At 47.0% G+C, this 26,740-nt stretch overlaps 2 protein-coding genes across 3 annotated transcripts in view; one reads left to right on the top strand and one right to left on the bottom strand.

Annotated features, from left to right (window-relative positions):
* The window catches only part of LOC144484934 (uncharacterized), a 72,507-nt gene that overhangs the window by 18,515 nt on the left and 27,252 nt on the right, over positions 1-26,740 (top strand). Inside the window, exons 2-3 of the mRNA XM_078203294.1 lie at positions 7,675-7,948; positions 12,459-12,766. Coding sequence (XP_078059420.1) covers positions 7,675-7,948; positions 12,459-12,766 — 582 coding nt within the window. The remainder of the gene's footprint in view (positions 1-7,674; positions 7,949-12,458; positions 12,767-26,740) is intronic.
* Positions 451-10,880, bottom strand: LOC144484929 (uncharacterized). 2 transcript variants are annotated; one of them, XM_078203290.1, is made up of 3 exons: positions 10,797-10,877; positions 6,053-6,177; positions 451-1,694 (listed from the first exon to the last, which is right to left on the bottom strand). In XM_078203290.1, exon 3 carries the CDS (start codon positions 1,334-1,336, stop codon positions 524-526), a length of 813 nt encoding a protein of 270 aa, XP_078059416.1. In that variant the 5' UTR covers positions 1,337-1,694; positions 6,053-6,177; positions 10,797-10,877; the 3' UTR covers positions 451-523. The 2 variants fall into 2 exon arrangements, with proteins under 2 accessions (XP_078059416.1, XP_078059415.1); XM_078203289.1 differs by lacking the exon at positions 6,053-6,177 and having other exon boundaries at positions 461-1,694; positions 10,797-10,880.

Here is a 26,740-nt window from a genome sequence, read left to right on the forward strand (position 1 = left end):
CCAAGACCAACATTGAGGGGCAGCTGTTTCACAGCGCCTGGGACCCGGGTTCAATTCCCAGCTTGGGTCACTATCTGTGTGGAGTTTGCACGTTCTCCCTGTGTCTATGTGTGTTTCCTCTGGGTGCATTCACCATTGTTCTTCCTGACTCTAAACACAGTTGTGAAGGAGCTTCTGTTCCGTGTCTAGGAGCTCTGAACCATGGAAAAGAACGACTGGGACACATTTCTTACACTCAAGATTCACCCACACGGGGACTTTGTTGTCAGTGAAAAGTGACGAAAAAGAACAAAGTGCTGTTTGTCCCTCTCAGCGTGACCCTGAAGGACTGGGTCAAGAATGAAGTTCTGTTCCTACTGTATGATCCTCCCTCAGATTTCCCTTTCTGAGCTCCAGCCTGGTGACGTTAAACACTCAAATGGAAAAGACAAAAATTGACAACAATGATTCAATCAAATGTCTATTTCACATTTATTCAGAATATCAAACCTCAACAGAAGAAAAAAGTCAGAGTGAACATGATTCAGACCTGGATATGATTAACAGCATCAATAAGTGTAGAATCCAAACCTTGCAGTCGTTTGTGAACTCGCTGGTGTGTTAGCAGGTGGGATGACTGAATAAATCCCTTTCCACAGACGTTACAGGTGAATGGCCTCTCCCCAGTGTGAACTCGCTGGTGATTCAATAGATTGGATGAACGAGTGAATCCCTTCCCACACACGGAGCAAGTGAATGGCCTCTCCTCACTGTGAACCTGCTGGTGTGTCAGAAGGTTGTATGAACGGGTGAATTTCTTCCCACATCCAGAGCAGGTGAACGGTCTATCCCCTGTATGGAGCTGCTGGTGTATCAGAAGATTGGATGAATTAATGAATCCCTTCCCACAGTCTGAGCAGGTGAAGGGCCTCTCCCCAGTGTGAATTCTCTGGTGGTTCAGTAGGCCAGATGGGCGGCTGAATCCCTTCCCACACACACAGCAGGTGAATGGCCTCTCCCCAGTGTGAGTATATTGGTGCGTCAGCAGATCTTTTTTGCATTTAAAACTCTTCTCACAGTCAGAACATGGAGACAGTCTCTCATCAGTGTGAACAACTTGGTGTGTCACAATGTGGGATGAGCGAGTGAATCCTTTCCCACAGACAGGGCAGGTGAACGGCCTCTCCCCAGTGTGAACCCGTTGGTGAGTCAGAAGGTTGTATGAATGGGTGAACCCCTTCCCACAAACAGAGCAGGTGAACGGTCTCTCTCCAGTGTGACTGCGCCGATGAACTTCCAGTTGTGATGGGAAACTGAATCCTTTCCCGCACTCCACACATTTCCACGGTTTCTCCATGGTGCTGGTGCCCTTGTGTTTCTCCAGGTTGGATGATCAGTTCAAGCCTCATCCACACACACAACACACACGTAGTTTCACCCTGCTGTGAACTGTGATGTTTTTTCAGGCTGTGTAACTGGTTAAAGATCTATCCACATGCAGTTCACTGGAACACTCTCACTCGGGTGTGTGTTTGTCTCGATGCTTTTCCAGTCACAGTGATGTTTAATTTCTTTGCCCACAGGCAGAACAGACAAATATTTCTCTTTCCAAATTCAAAGACCGATGATATTCAGCTCTGAAGGAACTGAATGACTTTGCCAGTTATGATGTTCGGTTTGAGTTTTCTGTCTGCCATTCTTTCACTTCCAATATCCTGTAAAAACAGTTCAGAAAAGTCATCACTGTCAGAACAGGATAGAAACTCTGAACAGACAATTCTAGTTTGTCAGGAACATTTTTTCCTCTCTTGTTCCCCCAAATCTGTAAATCCCCGTCCCACACACTCTCTCTCCCTCCTCCCTGGGCTGAAATCCAAACCCATCTCACCATCTCTTTCCTCCACTCCCAGTTTTCTCCCTCCCTCTCCTCTGTCTGGGTTCAGTTCTCCAGCTCCTGTCTGCAGACTGACAATAAAACCAATGGGTCTTACTGGGGGTGTTGGGGCCTCCAGCGGGTGTTTGTGAATCCTCCCCGCCCACCTCCCAGGGTTTCCTTCCTTCCCAGAGATCAGAGTCCTCATTGATTTGAGGCCAAAGTGTAACCTCTTATTTATTGTCCCCCTCCCCCATCCTCTGATGTGAACCATCCTCCAGTGGCTGAGCCAGGATGGGGCCGTTAACCTGGGCCTGTTCCCGGGAGGGAGGGAGGGAGAAGCCCCGCAGCTGCAAACCAGGGAGCTGACAATGATTCTGAAGGGTTTGCGGATCCACAAAGTGTTTCCAAATCCTCCCAGCCACCGCCTAACGCTGACTCCGCTTCTCCGGGACAAACAAGCGCCAAGGACAGCAATGACACTGCGCATGCTCCACATCACAATGCCTGGGGACTGATTGACGGCAGCTCGGACCAATAGGAAGAGGGGGCGGGGCTGGAGGACCGAGCGGGAGCGGCTGGTCCTCCAACCAATCGGAGTGAATGGGGGGCGCGACCTGAAGCATGCGCAGTGCCGGTAATGGCGACGGATGGATGGTTTTGACTCGGAACCGAGATCAATACGAGGTAGAGGGCGGCGTGCGGGGAATGATAAATGTGGCGGGTGGGTGGAGAGACTTTGTAAACATGTTGTTCAAACCCAAACCCCGGAAATGAACTTCCCGGTTCCCCCCCTTTGTACCAAATGGAGCGGCAGCTTGTAGTGTTAGACCCGGGCTGACTGCCGCCATTGAGGCTGCATGTGGGAGGCCGGCAGGGATTGTGATGGGAGAGTGAAGCCCTGACGTCACAATGGAATGGGTGAGGGTGTGACATCACAATGGAATGGGTGAGAGTGTGACATCACAATGGAATGGGTGAGAGTGTGACGTCACAATGGAATGGGTGGGAGTGTGACGTCACAATGGAATGGGTCGGAGTGTGAGGTCACAATGGAATGGGAAAAGATATTGACTATCTCGCTGATCTATGCCCCTCATTATTTTATAGACCGCTATAAGGTCACTACAAAGCCTCCTACGCTCCAGAGAAAAAAGTCGCAGTCTATCCAGCCTTATAACTCAAACCATCAAGTCCCGGTAGCATCCTAGTAAATCTTTTCTGCACGTTTTCTTGTTTAATAATATCCTTTCTACAATAGGGTGACCAGAACTGGACACAGTATTCCAAGTGTGGCCTTACCAATGTCTTTTACAACTTCAACAAGACGTCCCAACTCCTGTATTCAATGTTCTGACCAATGAAACCAAGCATGCTGAATGCCTTCTTCACCATTCTGTCCACCTGTGACTCCGTTTTCAAGGAGCTATGAACCTGTACTCCTGGATCTCTTTATTCTATAGCTCTCTTCAAGTCCCACCATTAACTGAGTAAGTCCTGCCCTGGTTCGATCCACCAAAATGCATCACCTTGCATTTATCTAAATTTAACTCCATCTACCATTCATCAGCCCACTGGTCCAATTGACCAGGATCCTGTTGCAATCCTAGATAACCTTCACTGTCCAATATGCCACCAATCTTGGTGTCATCTGCAAAATTAATAACAATGCCTCCTATATTCCCATCCAAATCATGAATATAAATGGCAAATAACAGAGGACCCAGCACCGATCCGTGAGGCACACTGCTGGTCACAAGCCTCCAGTTTGAAAAACAACCCTCCACAACCACCCTCTATCTTCTGTCATCAAGCCCATTTTGTATCCATTTGGCTACCGTACCCTGGCTCCTGTGAGATTTAACCTTCTGCGACAACCTACCATGTGGTACCTTGTCAAAGGCCTTGCTAAAGTCCATGTAGACAACATCAACTGCACTGCCCTCATCTACCTTCTTGGTTACCCCTTCAAAAATATAATATCAAGGGTAAGACTCTTAGCAGTGTAGAGGATCAGAAGGACCTTGGGGTCCGGGTCCATAGGACTCTTAAATCGGCCTCGCAGGTAGAGGAGGTGGTTAAGAAGGCGTATGGTGTGCTGGCCTTCATCAATCGAGGGATTGAGTTTAGGAGTTGGGAGATAATGATGCAGCTTCATAAGACCCTCGTCAGACCCCACTTGGAGGACTGTGCTCAGTTCTGGTCACCTCATTACAGGAGGGATGTGTAAATGATTGCAAGGGTGCAGAGAAGATTTACAAGGATGTTGCCTGGATTGGTTGGCATGCCTTATGAGGATAGGTTGAGGGAGCTCGGTCTTTTCTCCTTGGAGAGTCGAAGGATGAGAGGTGACCTGATCGAGGTGTACAAGATGTTGAGAGGTATAGATCGAGTGGATTCTCGGAGGCTTTTTCCCAGGGCTGAAATGGCTGCTATGAGAGGATACAGGTTTAAGGTCCTGGGGAGTAGCTACAGAGGAGATGTCAGGGGTAAGTTCTTCACTCAGAGGGTGATGGGTAGTGGAATCGGCTGCCGTCAGGGTGGTGGAGGCAAACTCGATAGGGTCTTTTAAGAGACTTCTGGATGAGTACATGGGACTTAATAGGATTGAGGGTTATAGGTAAGCCTATATATAAGCCTAGGTAGGTAGGGACATGACCGGCGCAACTTGTGGGCCGAAGGGCCTGTTTGTGCTGTATTTTTTTCTATGTTCTAAGTTCTAAAAAACTCAATCAAATTTGTGAGACATGATTTTCCACTCACAAAGCCATGCTGTCCCTAATCAGTCCTTGCGTCTCTAAATGCCTGTAGATCCTGTCTCTCAAAATTCCTTCAAGCAACTCAGCCACTACAGATGTGAGGCTCACCCACCGGCCTGTAGTTCCCAGGCTTTTCCCTGCAGCCCTTCTCAAACAAAGGCACAACATTTGCCACCGTCCAATCTTCAGGCACCTCACCTGTGACTATCGATGATTCAAATATCTCTGCTAGGGGACCCACAATTTCCTCCCTAGCCTCCCACAATGTCCTGGGATCCACTTCATCAGGTCCCGGGGATTTATCTACCTTGATGCACTTTAAGACTTCCAGCACCTCCTTCTCTGTTACATGTGCACTCCTGAAGACATCACTATTTATTTCCTCAAGTTCCCTAACATCCATGCTTTTCTCAACAAAGGATTCCTCAAAGGATTGTGAATGAAGCCCAGTCCATCACCCAAACCTGCCTCCCATCCATTGACTCTGTGTACACATCCGGGTGCCTCGGAAAAGCAGCCAGCATAATCAACCCTCGCACCCCGGACATTCACTCTTCCACCTATTTCCTTTGGGAAATGAAACAAAAGTCTGAGCTCACGTACCAACCAACTCAAGAACAGCTTCTTCCCTGTTGCCATCAGACTTTTGAATGGACCTACCCCGCACTAAGTTGATCTTTCTGTCCACCTTAGCTATGACTGTAACACTACATCCTGCACTCTCTCCTTTCCTTCTCTATGAACTGTATGCCTTGTCTTGATAGTGTGCAAGAAACAATTCTTTTCACTGTATACTAGTACATGTGACAGTAATAAATCTAATCAAGTGCATCCTCTGATCTTGTGGGAGTTTGGGGAAGAAATTGCAGAGGCTCTTGCAGAAATATTTGCTTCATCCCTTTCCACTGGTGAAGTTCTGGAAGACTAGAGTGTGGCTAATGTTATTCCATTGTTGGAGAAGGGTTGCAAAGAGAAGCCTGGTAATTACAGGCCGGTGAACCTGACAACAGTGGCGGGTAAGTTACTGGAGAGGATTTGGCCAACCTTTGGGTAATCAAGGTCTGGTTAGGGAGAGTTGTCAGAGATCCTGGGTACCAGCAACTTTAAGCATTCTTAGTCAACTTGAGTACAAACAGCACTGGACACCAGGCATAATCCAATGTGGGCCCTTTAATGACTTGTGCACAAGGAGAAACCCTGTGCAGCTGTCCCGCAAGTGGTTCTGATGTTACAGAAAAATAACTTGGCAATAATAGTCAATTACAGCAAATCAGAAACCAGGAATGTTTCTAATCCTTCATTGACGGACATATTCGCCAATTAAATCCTAGCTTTTCGCCCTTTCGCGTTCAAAATTGACTTCTGCTAATCTTTTATTTGCATAGCATATCCCCATATCTCGCCTTTGGTATTTGTTATGGAGAAATCTGGTCTTGCTCACCCTCTGGTGAAGGCCGAAAAGCAGAATGTTCTGGGGCCTACGTCAGTGAAGATTAGCCTGTTCATGCTGAAATAGCAGACACTGACTCCTTTGAAGGTCTGCAAGCCGATAAACATTTTCACTCGCTGTTAAAGAGAAGGCAGGAAACTTTAATCTGAGCATTTCCACATAGTCAGCACTGCTTCGTGCATGTGTTAGAGTGGGCCAAGGCTGAGGCAGCTGTCGTATATATATTTATAGAGTGAGAATAGACTAACATTTCGAGTCTGGATGACCCTTTGTCAGAACTCTGATGAAGGGTCATCCAGACTTTAAACGTTGGCTCTATTCTCTCTCCACAGATGCTGTCAGACCTGCTGACATTTTCCAGCATTTTCTGTTTTTGTTTCAGATTCCAGCATCCGCAATATTTTGCTTTTATATATATTTATATATCCAAATGTGCTATGTTAACAAAATGGGCAGTTACTAACCGAAATATAAAGCATCATGTGATTTAGCTGACTTGACCATATTCCTATAGTTATTCAGTCATTAAAGACACAGTCATGGAGCATTAAACTTGCCTCGCAGGGCCCCTCGTATCAACACACAGGCAGCTGCTTTGTGAGACTGCGAGCAGCACAGACAAGTCAGAGATAAGAGTGTCCTGAGAAGAGAGATTCATTGTGAAGGCTCAGGGACAGTTGATAAGATGTATTAATTCTATGATTCTCATGAACATTTTTTCCCCTCTCATTCCCAAAAGCTGTAAATCTCCATCCCACACACTCTCCCTCCATTCTCACTCTGCTGTATCTAATATTCACCCTCCCAATTCTCCTGAAGGTGCTGATTGAGGCTGATTGACAGATCCATGCTCACTGCTTCCTGTCCACGACTCAGAAATCATAATAGGAGCTGCAGTTGGCCATTCAGCCCATTGAACTGCCTCAACCATTCATTGAGAATTGGCTGATCTACCGCAGCATCATTTCCCACGCTATCCACCAGATAGAGAGAGAATAGAGCCAATGTTCTGAGTCTGGAGAGAGGAAAGAATGTTCCATAGAAACTAGAATTGTGTGTTCTGAATTTCTATCCTGCACTGACACTGATGACTTCTGTAAACTTGTTTTACAGGATATTGAAAGAGGAATCACAGGCTGAAATCTCAAACGTCACATCTAGATCTGACAGAGTCATATTCCTTGGGACCTGAATATCATCGGCCTTTGTATCTTGAAGGAGAAATTGTTGTCTGGTCTGTCAGTTTGAAAAGATTTCAAACATTAGTGTGACTGGAAAAGCACCAACACACGGCCACACTCGAGTGAGAGTCTTCCAGTTCACAGACTCAAGAGCTTTAACCAGTTACATAGCCTGAATAAATATCACACCATTCACAGCGGGGAGAGACTGGACACGTGTTCTGTGTGTGGACGAGGCTTCAACTGATTGTCCACCCAAGAGAGAGGCAAGGACACCTGCACCATGGAGAAACCATGGAAATGTGCGGACTGTGGGAAGGGATACGGAGCCCCTTCAGAGCTGGAAGTTCATCGGCGCAGCCACACTGGGGAGAAGCCATTCACCTGCTCTCAGTGTGAGAAGGGATTCAGTCAGTTATCCAACCTGCAGAGACACCAGCGAGTTCACACTGGGGAGAGACTGTTCACCTGCTCTCAGTGTGGGAAGGGATTCACTAATTTATCCACCCTGCGTAGACACCAGCGAGTTCACACTGGGGAGAGGCCGTTCACCTGCTCTCAGTGTGGGAAGGGGTTCAGTCAATTATCTGACCTGCAGATACACCAGCGAGTTCACACTGGGGAGAGGCCGTTCACCTGCTCTCAGTGTGGGAAGGGATTCAAAGTTTCATCCCGGCTGCTGAGACACCAGCGAGTTCACACTGGGGAGAGACCGTTCTCCTGCTCTGTGTGTGAGAAGATATTCAGTCTTTTATCCCAGCTGCTGAGACACCAAAAAGTTCACGAGTGATTCCAGGGGTTGGATTCTGCTGTTATTGTTTCTGCTCTCAATTACATCCAGGACTGCATTTTGTTCATTCTCACAGTTGGTCAATGGGGAGGGTCAGAGGGTTTCTTTCTGCTGGACTGGCCGGTCTCATGACTTTGTCTCCAGTGGGCTGATGCTCTTTGAGTCTTGTTGCCAATACCTGGTTTCAGATTTCACACGGATCACAGAGTGACAGGGTGTTAGGAAGTTCAGAGTCACTATTTCTGTTTGAAACCTCCCAATGCCCATCCAATTTCCTTTGTAATTGTTTATTGTCTCCACTTCCTCCACCCTCGTAGGCAGCGAGTTCCAGGTCATTACCATTCGCTGCATCAAAATATTCTTCCTCACATCCCTCCTGCATCTCTGACCCAAAACCATAAATCTGTGTCCCCCTCGTCCTTGTCCGTCAGCTAATGGGAACAGCTTTTCTTTGTCCACCTTATCTAAACCTGTCAGAATCTTGTCCACCTCTATCAAATCTCCCCTCAACCTCCTTTTCTCCAAGAGGAACAACCCCCAGCCTGACATTGACAATAAAGAACAAACTAACAGAATATGTTAATACCTGAAATCAAATGGGAATGTTTAATTTCTGTTTTAAAGAAATCATGAATATATTGTCCCGTACAATAAAGGGATTTGAATAACTCAGCTTGGGTGCAGTTGAATGAAATGTATCAATCTCGTATCCACCCACAGTCTAGAGGAAGTGTGGAATGTGTAGCTGGAAATCCCTCCCTAACAGTACTGTGGGTGTACTTACACCTCAGGCATTGTAGCAGTTCAGGAAGGCAGTGTTGGTGCTGATCGTGGCCGAGGCAGCTACAGACAGCCACATATCCTGTTATAACTGAAGGACTGCAGATTAAATGCGAGGCATTGTGGGACATGACTATCTTGACCACATTCCTGTGACTGCTCAGTTTCTGCAATCATGAACCATTAAAGCTGCTTAGCAGGGCTCTGAAAGAGGACCTGGTGAGAATATTTACTCATAATGAGTTAGAATTAAACTTATCCCAGGACCGGCTGGTGTTCAGTGGCTGAGATTCCTGAATGTGTAAAAAGGGGGTCTGATCAATCAACAAACAGTGGTAGGTAGTTAGTTAAGAAGCGTTCTCATGCATTATTTGAATTATTTTATCATAAATTTGTGATCAGAACTGTGAGGGACTTGTAACCCAATAGTTGTTGAATTGACGGTAAACTCCAAGTAGCACTGGACTGAAAAGGGGGTCTGACCAAGAAGTGAAGTGATCTCAGGCATTGTTTAAATTACATCATCATTGGCCAACTTCCCCTTTGTGACGTCACAGTGGAGCCATCCTTGAATCAGCCAATGGGAATCACTGTGCTCCGCGGTGACGTCTCCGGGTTCCAGTGAGCAGGCCCGGGCGCGTGGACCCGGGAGCCCCGCCCCCACCCATTGTTCCCCTCCCCCTGCACCACATCGAGCCACGGTTTCCAGGCAACCGGCTGGCGGCTCCGGCCAGAGCGAGAAGCCGCTCGGTGAGCTCCCCCTCCCCCCGGCCCGGGACTGCGCATGTCCAAGGGAGGGGGAAGCTGTGAATTGCAGGGCAGATCCTGCCCCCTGACCTTCTGAGGTGTTGATTAATAGGAAGAGTTGGAGGACCGGAAGGACTCTGGTCCTCCAGCTGATCAGAGCGCGGGCTTTGCGTGAATGAAGATTGAGCTTCAGACAGACTGAAACTTCCTCCTGTCTCCAACATCAGAGAGGTTGTTTCTGTAGTGAAGTGGTTGTCACGTTTGCCTGACACGCGAAAGGTCCCCGGGTCAGAACCGGGCAGGAATGTTAATTTGTTAATTCCAGCATCTGAAAGTGGGAAGGGGGAGGAAGGTGAGCTGTTGCCTGCCTGCCTGCTGTCCGGCCTGCCTGCCTGCCTGCCGTCTGGCCTGCCTGCCGTCTGGCCTGCCTGCCTGCCGTCTGGCCTGCCTGTCTTCCGTCCGTCCGCCCACTGGAGGGTGCTCTCTCCCTGGAGGGAGAGAGGACACGGAGTGAGTTTCTTTCTTTTTTCTTTCCATCTATGGGAGGGAGGACTGCATGTTTCAACATCGAGGGACTGAGTGGTTGGGCTGGTGCCCTCATCATCAGAAGGTCGGTGCCTGAAAGGGATGGGGGGGGGGGTGAAGTAAATTCAGACTGTTTTTTCCATCTGCGGGCGGGCGGGCGGGCGGGCGGGTGGGGTGAAGACACCCCGGACTTGAACTGTTTGCGCCCAAAAGGGCTGGAGGAGTAAAGTCCCCCACCCACTGCTGCTGCCCCCAACACCGGCACCCCCTCCCCTCTTTCCCCCTGACTGGGGCACCGGCCCCCCTCCCGTGCCTTGTCCCTCGTCCTCCCTCCTGCTCCTCCGACCTCCTCTCTCGCTCCGGGGAGAGAGCACCTAGATCCCCATCCACCTACCCTACCCTCCCTTATTTTTCCCTCCTCTTATACGCCCTGCCGTGGCAGAGCCTTCTCGGCCCACCTATGCGGGCGTGGCAGCTGCCAGAGCCCCCGCCGCTCCCAAGGCCCTGCCACCTTTTTCGTTGCTCACGCGGCAGCTCGGGGTTAAGTGCTACGCCCACCCCGACATGTCCATCGAGGCCTGTGTCAAGGCAATGGCTGGGGTTGTCGGCCCCTCAGCCATTGTCGCGGCCTCTAAGATGTACGGCCGGGCCGTATTCTTTTTGAAGGCCACCCACCCGCCACATTTATCATTCCCCGCGCGCCGCCCTCTACCTTGTATTGTTCTCGCTTCCAAGTTGAAACCGTCCGTCCGCCGCCGTCGCCATTACCCGCACTGCGCATGCTTCAGGTCCCGCCCCTCATTCACTCCGATTGGTTGGAGGACCAGCCGCTCCCGCTCGGTCCTCCAGTCCCGCCCCCTCTTCCTATTGGTCCGGAGCTGGCGTCAATCAGCTCCCGGGCATTGTGATGTGGAGCATGCGCAGTGTCATTGCTGTCCTTGGCGCTTGTTTGTCCCGGAGAAGCGGAGTCAGCGTTAGGCGGTGGCTGGGAGGATTTGGAAACACTTTGTGGATCCGCAAACCCTTCAGAATCATTGTCAGCTCCCTGGTTTGCAGCTGCGGGGCTTCTCCCTCCCTCCCTCCCGGGAACAGGCCCAGGTTAACGGCCCCATCCTGGCTCAGCCACTGGAGGATGGTTCACATCAGAGGATGGGGGAGGGGGACAATAAATAAGAGGTTACACTTTGGCCTCAAATCAATGAGGGTTCTGATCTCTGGGAAGGAAGGAAACCCCGGGAGGTGGGCGGGGAGGATTCACAAACACCCGCTGGAGGCCCCAACATCCCCAATAAGACCCATTGGTTTTATTGTCAGTCTGCAGACAGGAGCTGGAGAACTGAACCCAGACAGAGGAGAGGGAGGGAGAAAACTGGGAGTGGAGGAAAGAAATGGTGAGATGGGTTTGGATTTCAGCCCAGGGAGGAGGGAGAGTGTGTGGGACGGAGATTTACAGATTTGGGGGAACAAGAGAGGAAAAAATGTTCCAGACGAACTAGAATTGTCTGTTCAGAGTTTCTATCGTGTTCTGACAGTGATGACTTTTCTAAACTGTTTTTACAGGATATTGGAAGTGAAAGATTGGCAGACAGAAAATTCAAACCGGACATCACATCTGACAAAGTCATTCAGTTCCTTCGGAGCTGAATATCATTGGTCTTTGAATATAGAAAGAGAAATATTTGTCTGTTCTGCCTGTGGGCAAAGAAATTAAACATCAGTGTGACCGGAAAAGCATCGAGACAAACACACACCCGAGTGAGAGTGTTCCAGTGAACTGAATGTGGAAAGAGCTTTAACCAGTTACACAGCCTGAAAAAACATCACAGTTCACAGCAGGGTGAAACTACGTGTATGTTGTGTGTGTGGATGAGGCTTGAACTGATCATCCAACCTGGAGAAACACAAGGACACCCGCACCATGGAGAAACCGTGGAAATGTGTGGATTGTGGGAAGGGATTCGGTTTCCCATCACAACTGGAAGTTCATCGGCGCAGTCACACTGGGGAGAGACCGTTCACCTGCTCCGTCTGTGGGAAGGGATTCACCCATTCATACAACCTTCTGACTCACCAACGGGTTCACACTGGGGAGAGGCCGTTCACCTGCCCTGTGTGTGGGAAGGGATTCACTCGCTCATCCCACATTGTGACACACCAACTTGTTCACACTGATGAGAGAATGTTTACATGTTCTGACTGTGAGAAGAGTTTTAAATGCAAAAAGGATCTGCTGACACACCAACGAATTCACACTGGGGAGAGACCGTTCACCTGCTCTGTGTGTGGGAAAGGATTCATTCAGTCATCCCACTTGCAGACACATCAACTTGTTCACTCTGATAACAAACTTTTTAATTGTTCCCACTGTGAGAAGAGCTTTGAAAATAAAAAGGATTTGCTAACGCACCAATATGCTCACACTGGGGAGAGGCCATTCACCTGCTGTGTGTGTGGGAAGGGATTCAGCCGTCCATCTGCCCTATTGAACCACCAGAGAATTCACACTGGGGAGAGGCCCTTCACCTGCTCAGACTGTGGGAAGGGATTCACTCGTTCATCCAACTTATTGAATCACCAGCGAGTTCACACTGGGGAGAGGCCGTTCACCTGCTCTGTGTGTGGGAAGGGATTCAGTCAGTCATCCAACCTGCTGACACACCAGAAAGTTCACAGTGCGGAGAGGCCATTTACCTGCTCTGTCTGTGGGAAGGGATTTTCTCATTTATCTTATCTTCTGAAACACCAGCGAGTTCACACTGGGGAGAGGCCGTTCACCTGTAATGTCTGTGGAAAGGGATTTATTCAGTCATCCCACCTGCTAACACACCAGCGAGTTCACAAACGACTGCAAGGTTTGGATTCTACTCTTAATGATGCTGTTAATCATATCCAGGACTGAATCGTGTTCACTCTGACAGTCTTCATCCGTTGAGGTTTAATATTCTGAATAAATATGAAATAGACCAGCTTTGTTTTTTAAAATTGTTGTCGATTTTTGTCTTTCCCACCTGACCCCACATCACCAGGCTGGAGCTCAGAAAGGACAATCGGGGGAGGATCATATGGCAAACAGGACGCAGTCCTTCAGGGTCACAGAGAGGGACAAACAGCACTTTGCTCTTCCTCATCTCTCTTCACGACAGCAAAGTACCCGTGTGGTTTAATCCTGAGATGTGCAAGAACCTCAGTCGCTCCCTTCTATGTTTCAGCGCTCCTAGACCAGGAACAGAAGTTCCTTTACAACTGTGTTTAGAGTCAGGAAGAACAACAGTGAATGCTGGTAGGATGCTGCTAAATCAGAGATTGGTGCAAAACTCGGATCTGTTCCTGACTGAGAGTGAAACGGCAGGATTAGATTTCCAGACTGAAAATGCAGAAAAGTCTAAAATATTTTAATGTGTTTGTGTCAGTGCCAGTTTATTGAACAGAAACCAGTTTAAAATAAATTGGTTAAAGTCTGCATTAAAGTAGCAGCTGGAGAGTTCAAAGGAACCTGTTATCTGCTGGGACAATTAGACAACAATTTGATTCCCAGATAAAAAGGAGCTACAGCGTGTCCAAGAATTCCCAGTTTTATTGATGAGGCTTCCCACACACTGTCCTTTTAAATAAACCTCACTCCTATCAACCTTTAACCATTATAAACAGAATAGAGAGAAGAGTGAAGCTGTGCCTGTCCCTTTAACTGGAAACTGAACAGCATCAAGCCCCAACTGTCCCTTTAAGAATGAATGATGTGTTCAGCTGAAGATTCCTATTGGTAGTTTTCTGGGTGATCTCCTTATTTTGGATTATTCTCAGTGATCCTCAGTTGTGTGAACCTCTTCTCACTCACTTAATATCTCTCCTCTCTGTCAGATACTCACTTAATATCTCTCCCCTCTGTCAGGTACTCACTTAATATCTCTCCTCTCTGTCAGATACTCAATATCTCTCCTCTCTGTCAGATACTCAATATCTCTCCTCTCTGTCAGGTACTCACTTAATATCTCTCCTCTCTGTCAGATACTCAATATCTCTCCTCTCTGTCAGATACTCAATATCTCTCCTCTCTGTCAGATACTCAATATCTCTCCTCTCTGTCAGATACTCACTTAATATCTCTCCTCTCTGTCAGGTACTCACTTAATATCTCTCCTCTCTGTCAGATACTCAATATCTCTCCTCTCTGTCAGGTACTCAGTTAATATCTCTCCTCTCTGTCAGATACTGACTCACTTAACATCGCTCTCCTCTCAGACACTCATTTCACTTACCTTCCACCTCTACACTCAATTAAACACGCTCCTTTCACTCCCTTACCTCTCTCTCAAATACTGTCTCAGTCACGTAACCTCTATCTTTCTCTCAGACACTCATTCATTTAACTTTTTTATGTCAGATAGTGCTGAAACTCACTTAATTTTTTATTCTCTGGTTATCTCTCTCTAAAAAAGCACCAAACACCTTCAATCTCTCTTCTCTGTCTGAGACAACATCGAATTTACAGAGACTCAATCTTCTCTCTCTGTTTTTTTTATTCATATGTGGGACACAGGTGCCGCTGACTGGCCAGCATTTATTACCCATCCCTAGTTGCCCTTGTTCAGAGGGCAGCTGAGAGTCAACCACATTGCTGTGGCCCTGGAGTCACATGTAGACCAGACCGGGTAAAGACAGCAGATTTCCTTCCCTAAAGGACATTAGCGAACCAGATGGGTTTTTCTGACAATGGTTTCATGGTCATCACTCGATTCTTAATTCCAGATGTTTTGAATTGAATTCAAATTCCACCATCTGCCATGGCGGTATTCGAATCTGGGTCCCCAGAAAATTTGCTGAGTTTCTGCATTAACATCTAGCGATAATACCACGAGGCCATTGTCTCCCCACTTCTCTCTCCCACTTCCTCTGACAGGCCCTGACTCACTCTCATTTTCTGATCACCCTCTTTGGGGGAAACTCATTCCTTTCTATAATTTCCCCTCATCTCTCCCAGTGATGACCCTCAGTCCATCTCCCAATTCATTGACTGTTAAAAACCCAAATAATCTTTGTTTATTGTTTAACATGGGAATGGAGATGAATGTAATGCTGAGAGCGGCAGCAATCTGTGTGGTTGTTCTTGATGCTGTCAGAGTGAGTTCACCCTCACAGACAGGAAGAATATTCACGGTGATAACATCTCAAACTGATGTCGCCTGTTTCACTCTCAGGAAATACAACTTCCTGTTTCTCTGCTGCCGGTTGCAAACCGCGCATCTCACTTCTGGGCAAAAAATAAATCCAGGGGCCACAATCTGGTGAGAACATGTATCAGTGCGGCCTATATCCATCCACAGAGACAGGGCAGAGTCACACAGGATCACATTGCAGTGACATTTACAAATGAGTCTGTTATTTCTGTTCAGAGTCTCCATTCCCGGATATAACGAGCTGTATTTGTGGATCAGTCACTGAGTTCCCTCTGCTCCCCATAGCTGGGGACTGATAGCCTGCTCCCTTATATTGTATATCATTCTCTCTGTATTGCTTGTTTCCTCTGTTTCTCAGCTTTTATCTCTGACCACCTCATCTTTCTGTTTTTTAAAATCTCTCTCAATGTTTCTGTCTTTCTGTCTCTCCTCTGTATCTCTCTCAGTCTCTGTGTGTTCCTATTTAACCGAGATGTTCAGCATCATGAAGGGTTTCTGATTGATTATAGAAGGAAAAACAGGGAAAAAAGCAGAAAAACTCAGCAAGTCAGAGAGAAACAGTTAACATTTTGAGTCCATATGATTCTTCAGGGCAGGAAAAACATGGGTTTTTCTGTCTTAGATCAGGGTACGTGATGGGGAGGTTTAATAGAGATGTTTAAAATGACAAACGATTTATGATAGTGTCAATGGAGAGGAACTGTTTCCCAGAAGCAGGAGGGTCTGTCGATGGGGAGAAACTTTCCCAGGTGCAGAAGGGTCTGTCGATGGGGAGAAACTTTCCCAGGTGCAGAAGGGTCTTTCGATGGAGAGAATCTATTTCCCAGGTATTGGAGGGTCTGTCGATCGGAAGAAACTGTTTCCCAGGTGCAGGAGAGTCTGTACACAGAGGGGATACAGAGATTTAACATAATTGACAACTTAACTGGAGAGGGTGATGAGGATGATTTTTTACACAATAATTTGATGCAATCTGGAATGTACAAACTGACAGGTGCGAGAAGCAGATTTCAAGTAAAGTTTATTGGTCACAAGTAAGGCTTACATTAACACTGCAATGAAGTTCTGTGAAATTCCCCGTGTCACCACAGTCCGGCACCTGTTTGGGTCAATGCATCTAACCAGCACGTCTTTCAGAATGTGGGAGGAAACCGGAGCACCCGGAAGAAACCCACGCAGACACGGGGAGAACGTGCAAACTCCACACAGTGACTCAAGCCGGGAATTGAACCCGGCGCTGTGAAGCAGCAGTGCTAACCACTGTGCCGCCGTGCTGCCCAGCCACCGTGCTGCCCAATTTAATAGTAAATGTCAAAGAGAATTGGATAAATACTTGCAGAGGGAATTTGGCAGAACGATGGTAAATGGGATTAATTGACAGTTCACTCGTCTTTGTGACATTCTGAATGTTTCTCTCCTGAGGTTTTAACATTTGATCTTTTCAGTCACAATGTGTCTCAAACAGAAGATCAAAACATTGGGTTTGATGAGCTGTCAGATCTGTTTCCCATGTGACTGTAACTCAAGAATTGCAGATAACCATGAGAAGGAACTGATTATTTTCAGTTCCTCTCACAGGTACACCTCAATATCAGAAATCTCTGGAGTTCCCCATGTCCTCATTATTCTCCCCTTGAGCATAACAGCTCTCAGTCAAGTAGAGTCAGTAACACATGTCTCTGCCATGATGTTTGCATTCCTATTTTCCCACTCACCTCCCAGTGACACTCAGCATAACACACAAACCTCAAACTATCATTGCCCCCTTACATCTTGTCCTCCTCTTACAAGCAAATATTTGTTGGGCCTCTTGTCTCCCTTAATGTCAGGTTACCTGCAGGCAAAATGACCTCAGCGACACTGGAACCGATCTTTGTGATTATCATTGTTACACCAGATTCCAATCAGCCCCAGGACCTGCAGTTGTAAAATGCAGTAACATTTTAATATCAGGCAGGTTATTGTCAAATAGTAAGTGGCAGAGTGACAAATAACAGAATTGGAATATATTATATCAATAGACCATGACTCACTCGCTATCAAATGAGACCCAAACTTTGGTTATGGTGCACTCGATACTGACTGTATTATCATTACATTGGATCCCCGGGCCTAGAATACCCGACGCTAAAATGCCACCCTGACTACCTTCCATGGGAGTTCACCTCTGTTAGCCTGACAGCAGTTTACGTCCCACCCCACGCAGGCGTGAAGACGGCATTGGATGAAATATACACCACCACAAATAGCCTTGAGACGAGGCCTTGTCCTGAGGCCTTGTTCATCGTAGCCGAAACTTCAATCAGGCCAAGCTCAAGGGTGTTCTACCAAGGTACCTGCAACACATCTGTTCCATCAGAGGCCCAAACATCCTAGACCACTGCGATACAAATATCAAAAATGCCTACTGCTCTATCACCAGCCCACACCTTGGAAAATCAAGTCTGTGCTCCTGCTCCCAGCTTAAAAGCAAAAACTGAAATGGGAGAATCTGCCAAAGAAAGTCGTGCAATATTGGTCTGAGGAATCGGATGATCTCCTACTAGACTGCTTAGAGTCAGTAGATTGGTCAGTATTTAAAAACTCTGTGACCAGCCTGAATGAGTCCTCCACTACAGTAACTGACTCATTAGTAAGCGTGTAGAAGACTGTGTGCCAAAGAAGCAAATCCATGTGTTTCCCAACCAGAAACCATGGATGAACAGGGATATCCACTGTCTGCTGAAGTTTAGATCTGAGATGTTCATGTCAGGCGACACTGACCTATACAAGACAGCCAGATATGATCTATGAAGATCCATCAAAGATGCCAAAAGACAGTACCGGATCAAGCTAGAATCCCAGGCTATCCACATGGATTCCCGTCGACTATGGCAAGGTCTGCAAGACATAAAAGGCTACGAGATTAAGGCAGGTAAAATCACCGGCTCCAATGCACCCCTCCCCACTGAGCTCAACACATTCTATGCCCGTTGTGAGCAAGAGGTCAGCGAGAGCACACCCTCCATCCCAGAAGCCTCGAATGATTCTGTATGTTAGGTCACCAGTGCAGACATCAGAGTAGCCTTCTCAAAAGTCAACCCATGGAAAGCAACTGGCCCAGACGGGGTACCCCAATGAGCACTGAGGTCCTGCGTGGATCAGCTGGCAAGCGTATTCACAGACATCTTCAACCTCTCATTACAACAATCTAAGGTCCCTACCTGCTTCAAGAAGAGGACCATCATCCCGATACCAAAGAAAAGCCAGGGCAGCGTGCCTTAATGACTATCATCCGGTGGCTCTGACAAACCATCTTTTTGTGATTCATGCACAAGGACACCCAGGTCCCTTTGCGCAGCAGCTTGCTGCAATTTATTACCATTTAAATGCATGGTTGGGGACCCCGCGCACCCCCGACATTCTCTCTCTCACCTTCTTCCATCGGGAGGGGGATGCAGAGGTCTTGGGGTCGCGTGCCGACCGACTCGAGAGCAGCTTCTTCCCGTGCTGCTGTCGGACTTTTGGGTGGGCCTATCTTGCATTGGGTTGGTCTTTCTCTGCACCCTAGCTGTGGCTGTGGCACTGCATTCTGCGCTCTCTCATTTCCTTCTCTATGAACGGTATGTTTTGTCTTTATAGCGCAGAAGAAACAATACTTTTCATTGTATGCTAAAACATGTGACAATTAAAAAAAATAGTCCATTTTGCTGTTATTCCTACCAAAATGGATGACCTCACATTTACCAACATTGTACTCGATTTCTGTTGGCAAAATAGGTTGCATGCTTACTTTTTAATTATACAATGTTCAGAGCACTAAATTTGACACACAGAATCATAGAATCCCTGTAGTGCAGAAGGAGGCCATTCGGCCCATCAAGCCTGCACCGACAACGATCCCATCCAGGCCCTATTCCTGTAATCTCATGCCCCAACATGAAAGGGGCAATTTATCATGGCTAATCCACCTAACCTGCACATCTTTGGACTGTGGGAGGAAACCCACGCAGACACGGGGAGAATGTGCAAACTCCACACAGTAACCTGAGGCTGGAATTGAACCCAGGTCCTTGGCGCTGTGAGGCAGCAGTGCTGACCACATGTGACCAATAACCAAGGACATGGCAGACATGACCAGTGTGTGAATTGCTGATGAATGGTCTTGTCCCTGTTGTTCCAATCTGTGTCCACAAAGGTACAATCCAATGGCAGAGCCATTGCCCAGCATTCACTGCGGGAGCTGCTGCGCAGGCGCACTGTTAGGTTGTGATTGGAGCATGCGCGGTGCGGGTGCTGCAGCTTGATGGAAGGGCGAGGCGGTCGTGTGGCTTTCGCAACGGGTGAAATAAAACACCCAGTGTGGATGGGGAACGGAGCCGGTGGGTGGAGAGATTTCATTACCACCAGACTCGGCTCGCAAAGTTCGAGTAAAAATCTAACGGTCCCCCATTTGGACCGAGACGGTTGTTCTCTCGGTGTCGGGCCGGGCTCGCCGGCCGCCATCTTTATAAGGGGCAATGTTCCGGCAAGGGCGCTGCCATCTTTATAAGGGGCAATGTTCCGGCTAGGACGCTGCCATCTTTATAGGGGGCAATACCAGCAGCAGGACAGAGCTTTATGCATTTCTATGTTAAAAGCAAAATTCTGTGAGTTCTAGAAATCTGAAATAAAAACCGAAAATGGTGGATTGCTAACCTGGACTGACAATAATGTATTTACAGGATACTCGGAGGAGAGAATTCACAATTCAAAACATTGTATCTAGATTCAGTCGATTCATCAAGATCATTGACCTTTGAATGTGTAAAGAAGCTGTTCTGTCTGTGGGAAATGATTTCAGCTATCAATGTGTCTGGTATTTGGATATAAGACTGATAATTTCAAAACCAGGACTCTGCTTGACTGGAAATCATGACAAAGTACTGCAGATGCTGAAATCTGATGAAGGGTCATCCTGACTCGAAAAGTTGGCTCTATTCTCTGTCCACAGATGCTGTCAGACCTGCTGAGAGTTTCCAGCAGTTTCTGCTTTTGTTGTGACTGGGAATCAATGTGGGTGAGCAGGCACTGAGGTCTTGGGGCTAACTGGACTTGCTGTCATAGAGTCACACAGCACAGAAAGAGGTCCTTCAGCCCATAAGTGAACAAGCAAGGAAAAGATGTTCCACAGCATCAGAATTGTCTATTTAGAATTTCTGTCCTGTACTTACGAGGATTCATTTTATAAACTCCTTTTACAGGCTATGAGAAAGGGAGGAATTCCAAACAAGAACATCAAACCAAACATGACATCTAACATCTACTCACTTGATTCATCAGCACTTGAATATTGTGGACCTTTGAATGTGGAATGAGAAATGTTTCTCTGTTTCTGTCTGAGGATTTCAAACTGAAAGTTTTGAAACAATTGACTGGAAAAGCACCGAGTGAGAGTGTTCCAGTGAACTGACTGTGGAAAGAGCTTTAACCAGTTATACAGCCTGATAAAACATCACATCATTCACAGCAAGGAGAAACCATACAGTTTGGACAAGGTTTCAACTGATTGTCCAATCTGGAGAGTCACAAGGACACTGGCATCATGGAGAAACTGTGGAAATGTGGGGACTGTGGGAAGAGCTTCAATTACCCAAAGCTGAGAAAACGTTATCATTGTCACACTGGGGAGACACCATTCACCTGCTCTGTATGTGGGAAGCGATTCACTCAGTCATCCCATCTCACTGACCATCAACTTGTACACAGTGATCAGAGACCTTTTAAATGCTCTGATTGTGAGAAGAGGTTTAAAAGCAAGAAGCATCTGGTAGCACATCAGCTTGTCCACACTGGGGAGAGGCCGTTCCTCTGCTCTGTGTGTGGGAAGAGATTCAATCGGTCATCCCACCTTCTGACACATCAGCAAGTTCACACTGGGGAGAGACCATTCCTCTGCTCTGTGTGTGGTAAGGATTCATTCAGTCATCCCAACTTCTGAGACATCAGCGAGTTCACACTGGGGAGAGGCCATTTACCTGCTCTGAGTGTGGGAAGGGATTCAGTCAGTTGTCCGACCTTCTGGTACACCAGCGAGTTCACACTGGGGAGAGGCCATTCACCTGTTCTGTATGTCGGAACAGCTTTGCTCAGTCATCTACTCTTCAGAGACACCAACGAGTTCATACTGGAGAGAGGCCATTCACCTGCTCTGAGTGTGAGAAGGGATTCATTCAGTTATCCGACCTTCTGAGACACCAGCGAGTTCACAAATGATTGTAGAATTTGGAGTTTGTCATTGCTGCTTTTAGTGACATCCCGGACTGAACATGTGGCTGTGTAAGCTGAGGTGTGTAAGGAATGTGTCCCAGCCACGCTCTTCCATGATTCAGTGGTCCTGGAGGGAGAACAGAAACTCCTTTACAACTGGGTTTAGAGTCAGGAAGAACAACGGTGAATATTGGAAATGTGATGTCAAGTCAGAGATTGGTGTTAAATTGGGATCTGTTCCAGACTGAGACTTTGAGAAGAAATAGAAATGTGGAATGAACATTTAAAATGTTTGTGATATTCCTGATCTATCATTGTCAGACAATAACAACACTCTACATTTATATTGTCTCTTTAACAGAGTAAATGTGAAAACTGACACTGTTTTCAGATGTTGTCACTGATGGGAATATGTTGATAAGAAATAAGAGGCCAAGCCTCTGGAGACACCAGAGGTAAGTGTGGGAATGGGAAGGGAAGATATTATAAGTGATTCTCTGACTCTGATTGAAGAGAGAAGAATAGGTTTAAAGTTTAATGTTTATTTATTAGTTTCACAAGTAGGCTTACATTAACATTGCGATGAAGTTACTATGAAAATCCCCTAGTCGCCACATTCCTGCGCCTGTTTGGGTACACTGAGGGAGAATTTGGCATGGTCAATGCGAACCAGTACATCTTTTGAACTGTGGAGGAAACCAGAACATCCGGAGGAAACCCACACAGACAGTGACCCAGAATCGAACCCGAGTCCCTGGTGCTTGAGACAGCAGTGCTAACCACTGTGCCACCGTGCCGCCCATGTAGAACCAGAAGAGAGTAGCCCCACCCAGCTGGACGACAGTGGAGAGGGATGGAGCAGAATGATGTGGGCGACCTTGCCAAAGGCTACAAATAGGTCGAGGATAAAAAGGGAAAGTTCATTTTTGTTGCAGTCACATAGGATGTCAGTGCGGACTTTGATAAGAGCTGTTTCAGTAATGTGGCAAGGCAGAAACCTGATTGAAGAATTCAAATATGGAGTTCTGGGAAAGATGGCCTTGGGTTTTGGGAGAAGGCAAAACATTCAGTGTGAATGAGGGGGCGGGGCTGGAGGACCGAGCGAGAGCGGCTGGTCCTCCAACCAATCGGAGTGAATGAGGGGCGGGGCTAAGGGCGAGTTGCCCTGTGGTGATCTGGAGCATGCGCAGTGCCGATCACTGGGGATTGAGGCGGTTGCGGAAATATTCAGTCCGGGCGATAACACCGGGTAAATCAGGAATGAGTGATGGAGCCGGTGGGTGGGCGGACTTCGAGGCTTCATAAAAGTCCCGTGTAGGCCGCAAGCCCCCAATAGGAAGCTCGGATTCGATATTTGAACCGTTGAAAGGTTGTTCGGGCTTTTCCCCCGATTCGGGCCCGGGTGAACGATCGCAATCTTGACAGTGTGCGGCCGAGCGCACGCGCAGACAGATGGGAGCTCCAGGCTCAGCCCCCTCCCCCCCCCATTCAGTCTGATTGGTTGGAGGACCAGCCGCTTCTGCTCGGTCCTCCAGCCCCGCCCCCTCCTCCTATTGGTCCGGAGCTGCTGTCAATCAGTTCCCGGGCATTGTGACGTGGAGCATGCGCAGTGTCATTGCTGTCCTTGGCGCTTGTTTGTCCCGGAGAAGCGGAGTCAGCGTTAGGCGGTGGCTGCGAGGATTTGGAAACACTTTGTGGATCCGCAAACCCTTCAGAATCATTGTCAGCTCCCTGGTTTGCAGCTGCGGGGCCTCTCCCTCCCTCCCTCCCGGGAACAGGCCCAGGTTAACGGCCCCATCCTGGCTCAGCCACTGGAGGATGGTTCACATCAGAGGATGGGGGAGGGGGACAATAAATAAGAGGTTACACTTTGGCCTCAAATCAATGAGGACTCTGATCTCTGGGAAGGAAGGAAACCCTGGGAGGTGGGCGGGGAGGATTCACAAACACCCGCTGGAGGCACCAACACCCCCAGTAAAAAGCTGCAGCTCCCGGGTTTGCAGCTTTTTCCCGGGAGAGAGTTGGGGAAGTTTTGTGGAGACAATTCCCAGCTGGTTCAGTTAGTGGTCAATGAAGCTCAGAAACCCTGAGTCAGGATCCTCATTGGGTGGTTGTTTTATTAAATTATTATTATTCATCTGTTGAAGAAAATATTAATTTTTTTTGAAAAATCATTTTTATAACGTTTGTGAAAATGTCCATTAAAATAGCCGTTTTTCCAATGTATTTCTGATGAGAATTTTCATATTACTGATTTGGGAATTGATTCTCGGGAATGGTCATTCTGAAAATGATTATGTTTTAATTTACTCCATAATGCCAGAAGTCAGTTTGTATTTCAAATGTAATTTAGAATGTCTGGGAGCAAATGTTAAAATGAGGTTTGAGACACCAGCTGCCATTACTTCCTGTGACTGATGATACCTTTGTGCCTGTGCAGGAGGTAATTCCCCTGGTGCTGTGGCACAAATAAAATGGAGCCTTTCCTCGGAACAGGTCCGTGTTAACGGTCACCGTGTTGTTTCAGTGGTGAGCAGGGGACGTGTGGCCATTGTGGTAACAACAGAGTCGGTGGAACTTCATGTCCCCTGACCTTAAAAGAAAATAATTGACTCCTTGGTTGTACAGTCAATCTGCACATGATCTGGAGAACTGAATCCAGCCAGAGTGACAAGGCAGAGGGAGCTGGTCTCAGAGTGGAGACATGAAATGGTGGAGATGGGGCAAGGAGTTTGATTTAGACCAGGGACAAGAGAGAGTGTGTGGGATGGAGATTATAGCTCAAGATAAATGAGATGAAGAAGTGTTCCATGGAAACTCGAATTGTCTGTTATGAATTCGTTTTTTAAGCTCTTTTTGCAGGGAACTAGAAGAGGAGGATTCACAGACAGGAAACTCAAACTAAACTTTAGGTCAAGGTCTGCAGAACCATTTGATTCATCATGACCTCAGTATGATTGCTTTTTACAGTGGAGGGAGAAATCATTGCCTGTTTTGTCAGTGGAAGAAAATTTTAAAAATTCAATGTGGCAGAAAAAGACCCGAGACACACACCCCCGAGTGAGAGTGTTCCAGTGAACTGACTGAAAAGAGCTTTAACCGGTTACACAGCCTGAAAAAAATCACACCATTCACAGTGAGAAGAAACCATAAACGTGGTCCGTGTGTGGATAAGGCTTCAACTGATCATCCAACCTGGAGAGACACAAAGTCACCTGCACCGTGGAAATGTGAGGATTGTGGTAAAGAATTCAATTATCCATACTTGCTGGAAAACCATAGACACAGTCACACTGGAGAGAGGCCATTCACCTGCTCCGTGTGTGGGAAAAGATTCACTACCTCATCCCACCTGCTGTTACACCAACAAATTCACACTGAGGAGAGGCCGTACAGCTGCTCCACCTGTGGAAAGGGGTTCTCATATTCATCCAACCTCGGTGCACATCAGCGAGTTCACACTGGGGAGAGATCGTTCACCTGCTCCTTGTGTGGGAAGGAATTGCTGGACCATCCGGTCTTTGATTACACCAGCGAATTCACACAGGGGAGAAGCCATTCACCTATTCTGTGTGTGGTAGAAATTCACTCTGTCATCTAACCTGCTGTCACACCAGCGAGTTCACACAGAGGAGAGACCGTTCAGCTTTCCTGTGGAAAGAGGTTCAGGTCTTCATCCAACCTCAGTGCACACAAGCGAGTTCACACTGGGGAAAGGCCGTTCACCTGTTCCACGTGTGGGAGGGAATTCACCAATTCATCCGGCCTCCTGTCACATCAGTGAATTCACACTGAGGAGAAGCCATTTATTTGCACATACTGTGGAAAGAGTTTCAGGCAGTTATCAATCCTCACTGCAAATCAACGCACTCACACTGGGGAGAGACCATTCACTTGCTCCATGTGTAGGAAGGGATTCACTCAGTCTGGCAGCCTGCATTTACATGAGCTCACCCACACTGGGGAGAGGCCATTCGCCTGCTCTGTGTGTGGGAAGGGATACACTCGGTCATCCCACTTGCTGACACCTCTGCAAGTTCACAATTGTCAGCAGGAGTTAGATTTTGCAGTTACTGCTGCTGTTAATCACATTCAGGATTGATATTCTGACAATATTGGTTTGTTTCTGCTGACATTAACAATCCCTACAACTGGAATTCTGCTTTAATATTCTGAGATGTCACTGATTTTCAGGGCTGTTGTGTCCCCTTTTAAACGTACTATCTGTGATTTTTTTTTTGTTTTATTCAGGAACTTGTTTATAATACATTTTCCTTCAATCTGAAATTGACATTTGGTACAAACTACAATTCAGTGTCTGAAAGATTCCACTGATTAAGATTTCCAATGAGAAAATGCTGACAATTCTTACTGACTTACACATTCTTCACAGTGACACTTCCACGATCACATTTAATTATCAAGGAACATAAAACAATGCACAGATACTTGTTGGTACTGAACTTGAATATTGCTGACAAGAGAGACATGTTGCTGAATCTTTTCAGCATGCACTCATCAGGACAAACGGAAGAATGCCAAATTTTAAATGATTGCAATTTATACTACAGGAGAAAAGGGTGCTAATTGGTGGACTCTCATTGACTTGAAGCTTTGCCATGGAGAAACCAATAGGAGACTGTAGGTTTCTCAAGCTTCTGGGAAATTCAAAAAAGGTGCAAGGCTTTTGTTTGCAGGGAAAGGATCGCTGCGTATGTATGTATGTCACTTCTCGCAAATATAACTGAGCCGTATTATGAACTCGACTGATTATCTTCAATTGATTGAGTGTAGCTATTGGCACACTCAGGATTGTTCAGCAAGTGCTGCCCAATCTGTAATCACAGTAAACATTGTATTTTTGGTTTTGTGAGTGTGGGCTGCTGAAAAGGAAATCACGACCCATTATGAACAAATCAAGGAATATGCTGTTTTATTCTGTCAGCCATTTACTGGGCGAGCCGGCACTGTAATGTTCACCATTTTATATTCAAATCTGGGGGGGATAATGTTCACTGTTTTATATTCGGGTCTGAGGGGGATAATGTTCACTGTTTTATATTCGGGTCTGGGGGGGATAATGTTCACTGTTTTATATTCGGGTCTGGGGGATAATGTTCACTGTTTTATATTCGGGTCTGGGGGGGATAATGTTCACTGTTTTCTATTCGGGTCTGGGGAATAATGTTCACTGTTTTATATTCGGGTCTGGGGGATAATGTTCACTGTTTTATATTCGGGTCTGGGAGATAAT

This window comes from Mustelus asterias, unplaced genomic scaffold (genome assembly GCF_964213995.1).
Source record: "Mustelus asterias unplaced genomic scaffold, sMusAst1.hap1.1 HAP1_SCAFFOLD_145, whole genome shotgun sequence".
NCBI lineage: Eukaryota > Metazoa > Chordata > Chondrichthyes > Carcharhiniformes > Triakidae > Mustelus > Mustelus asterias.

Excerpts from the sequence above, each read along its gene's own strand:
- LOC144484929 (XM_078203290.1), bottom strand. The coding sequence starts at position 1,336 with ATGGAGAAACCGTGGAAATGTGTGGAGTGCGGGAAAGGATTCAGTTTC.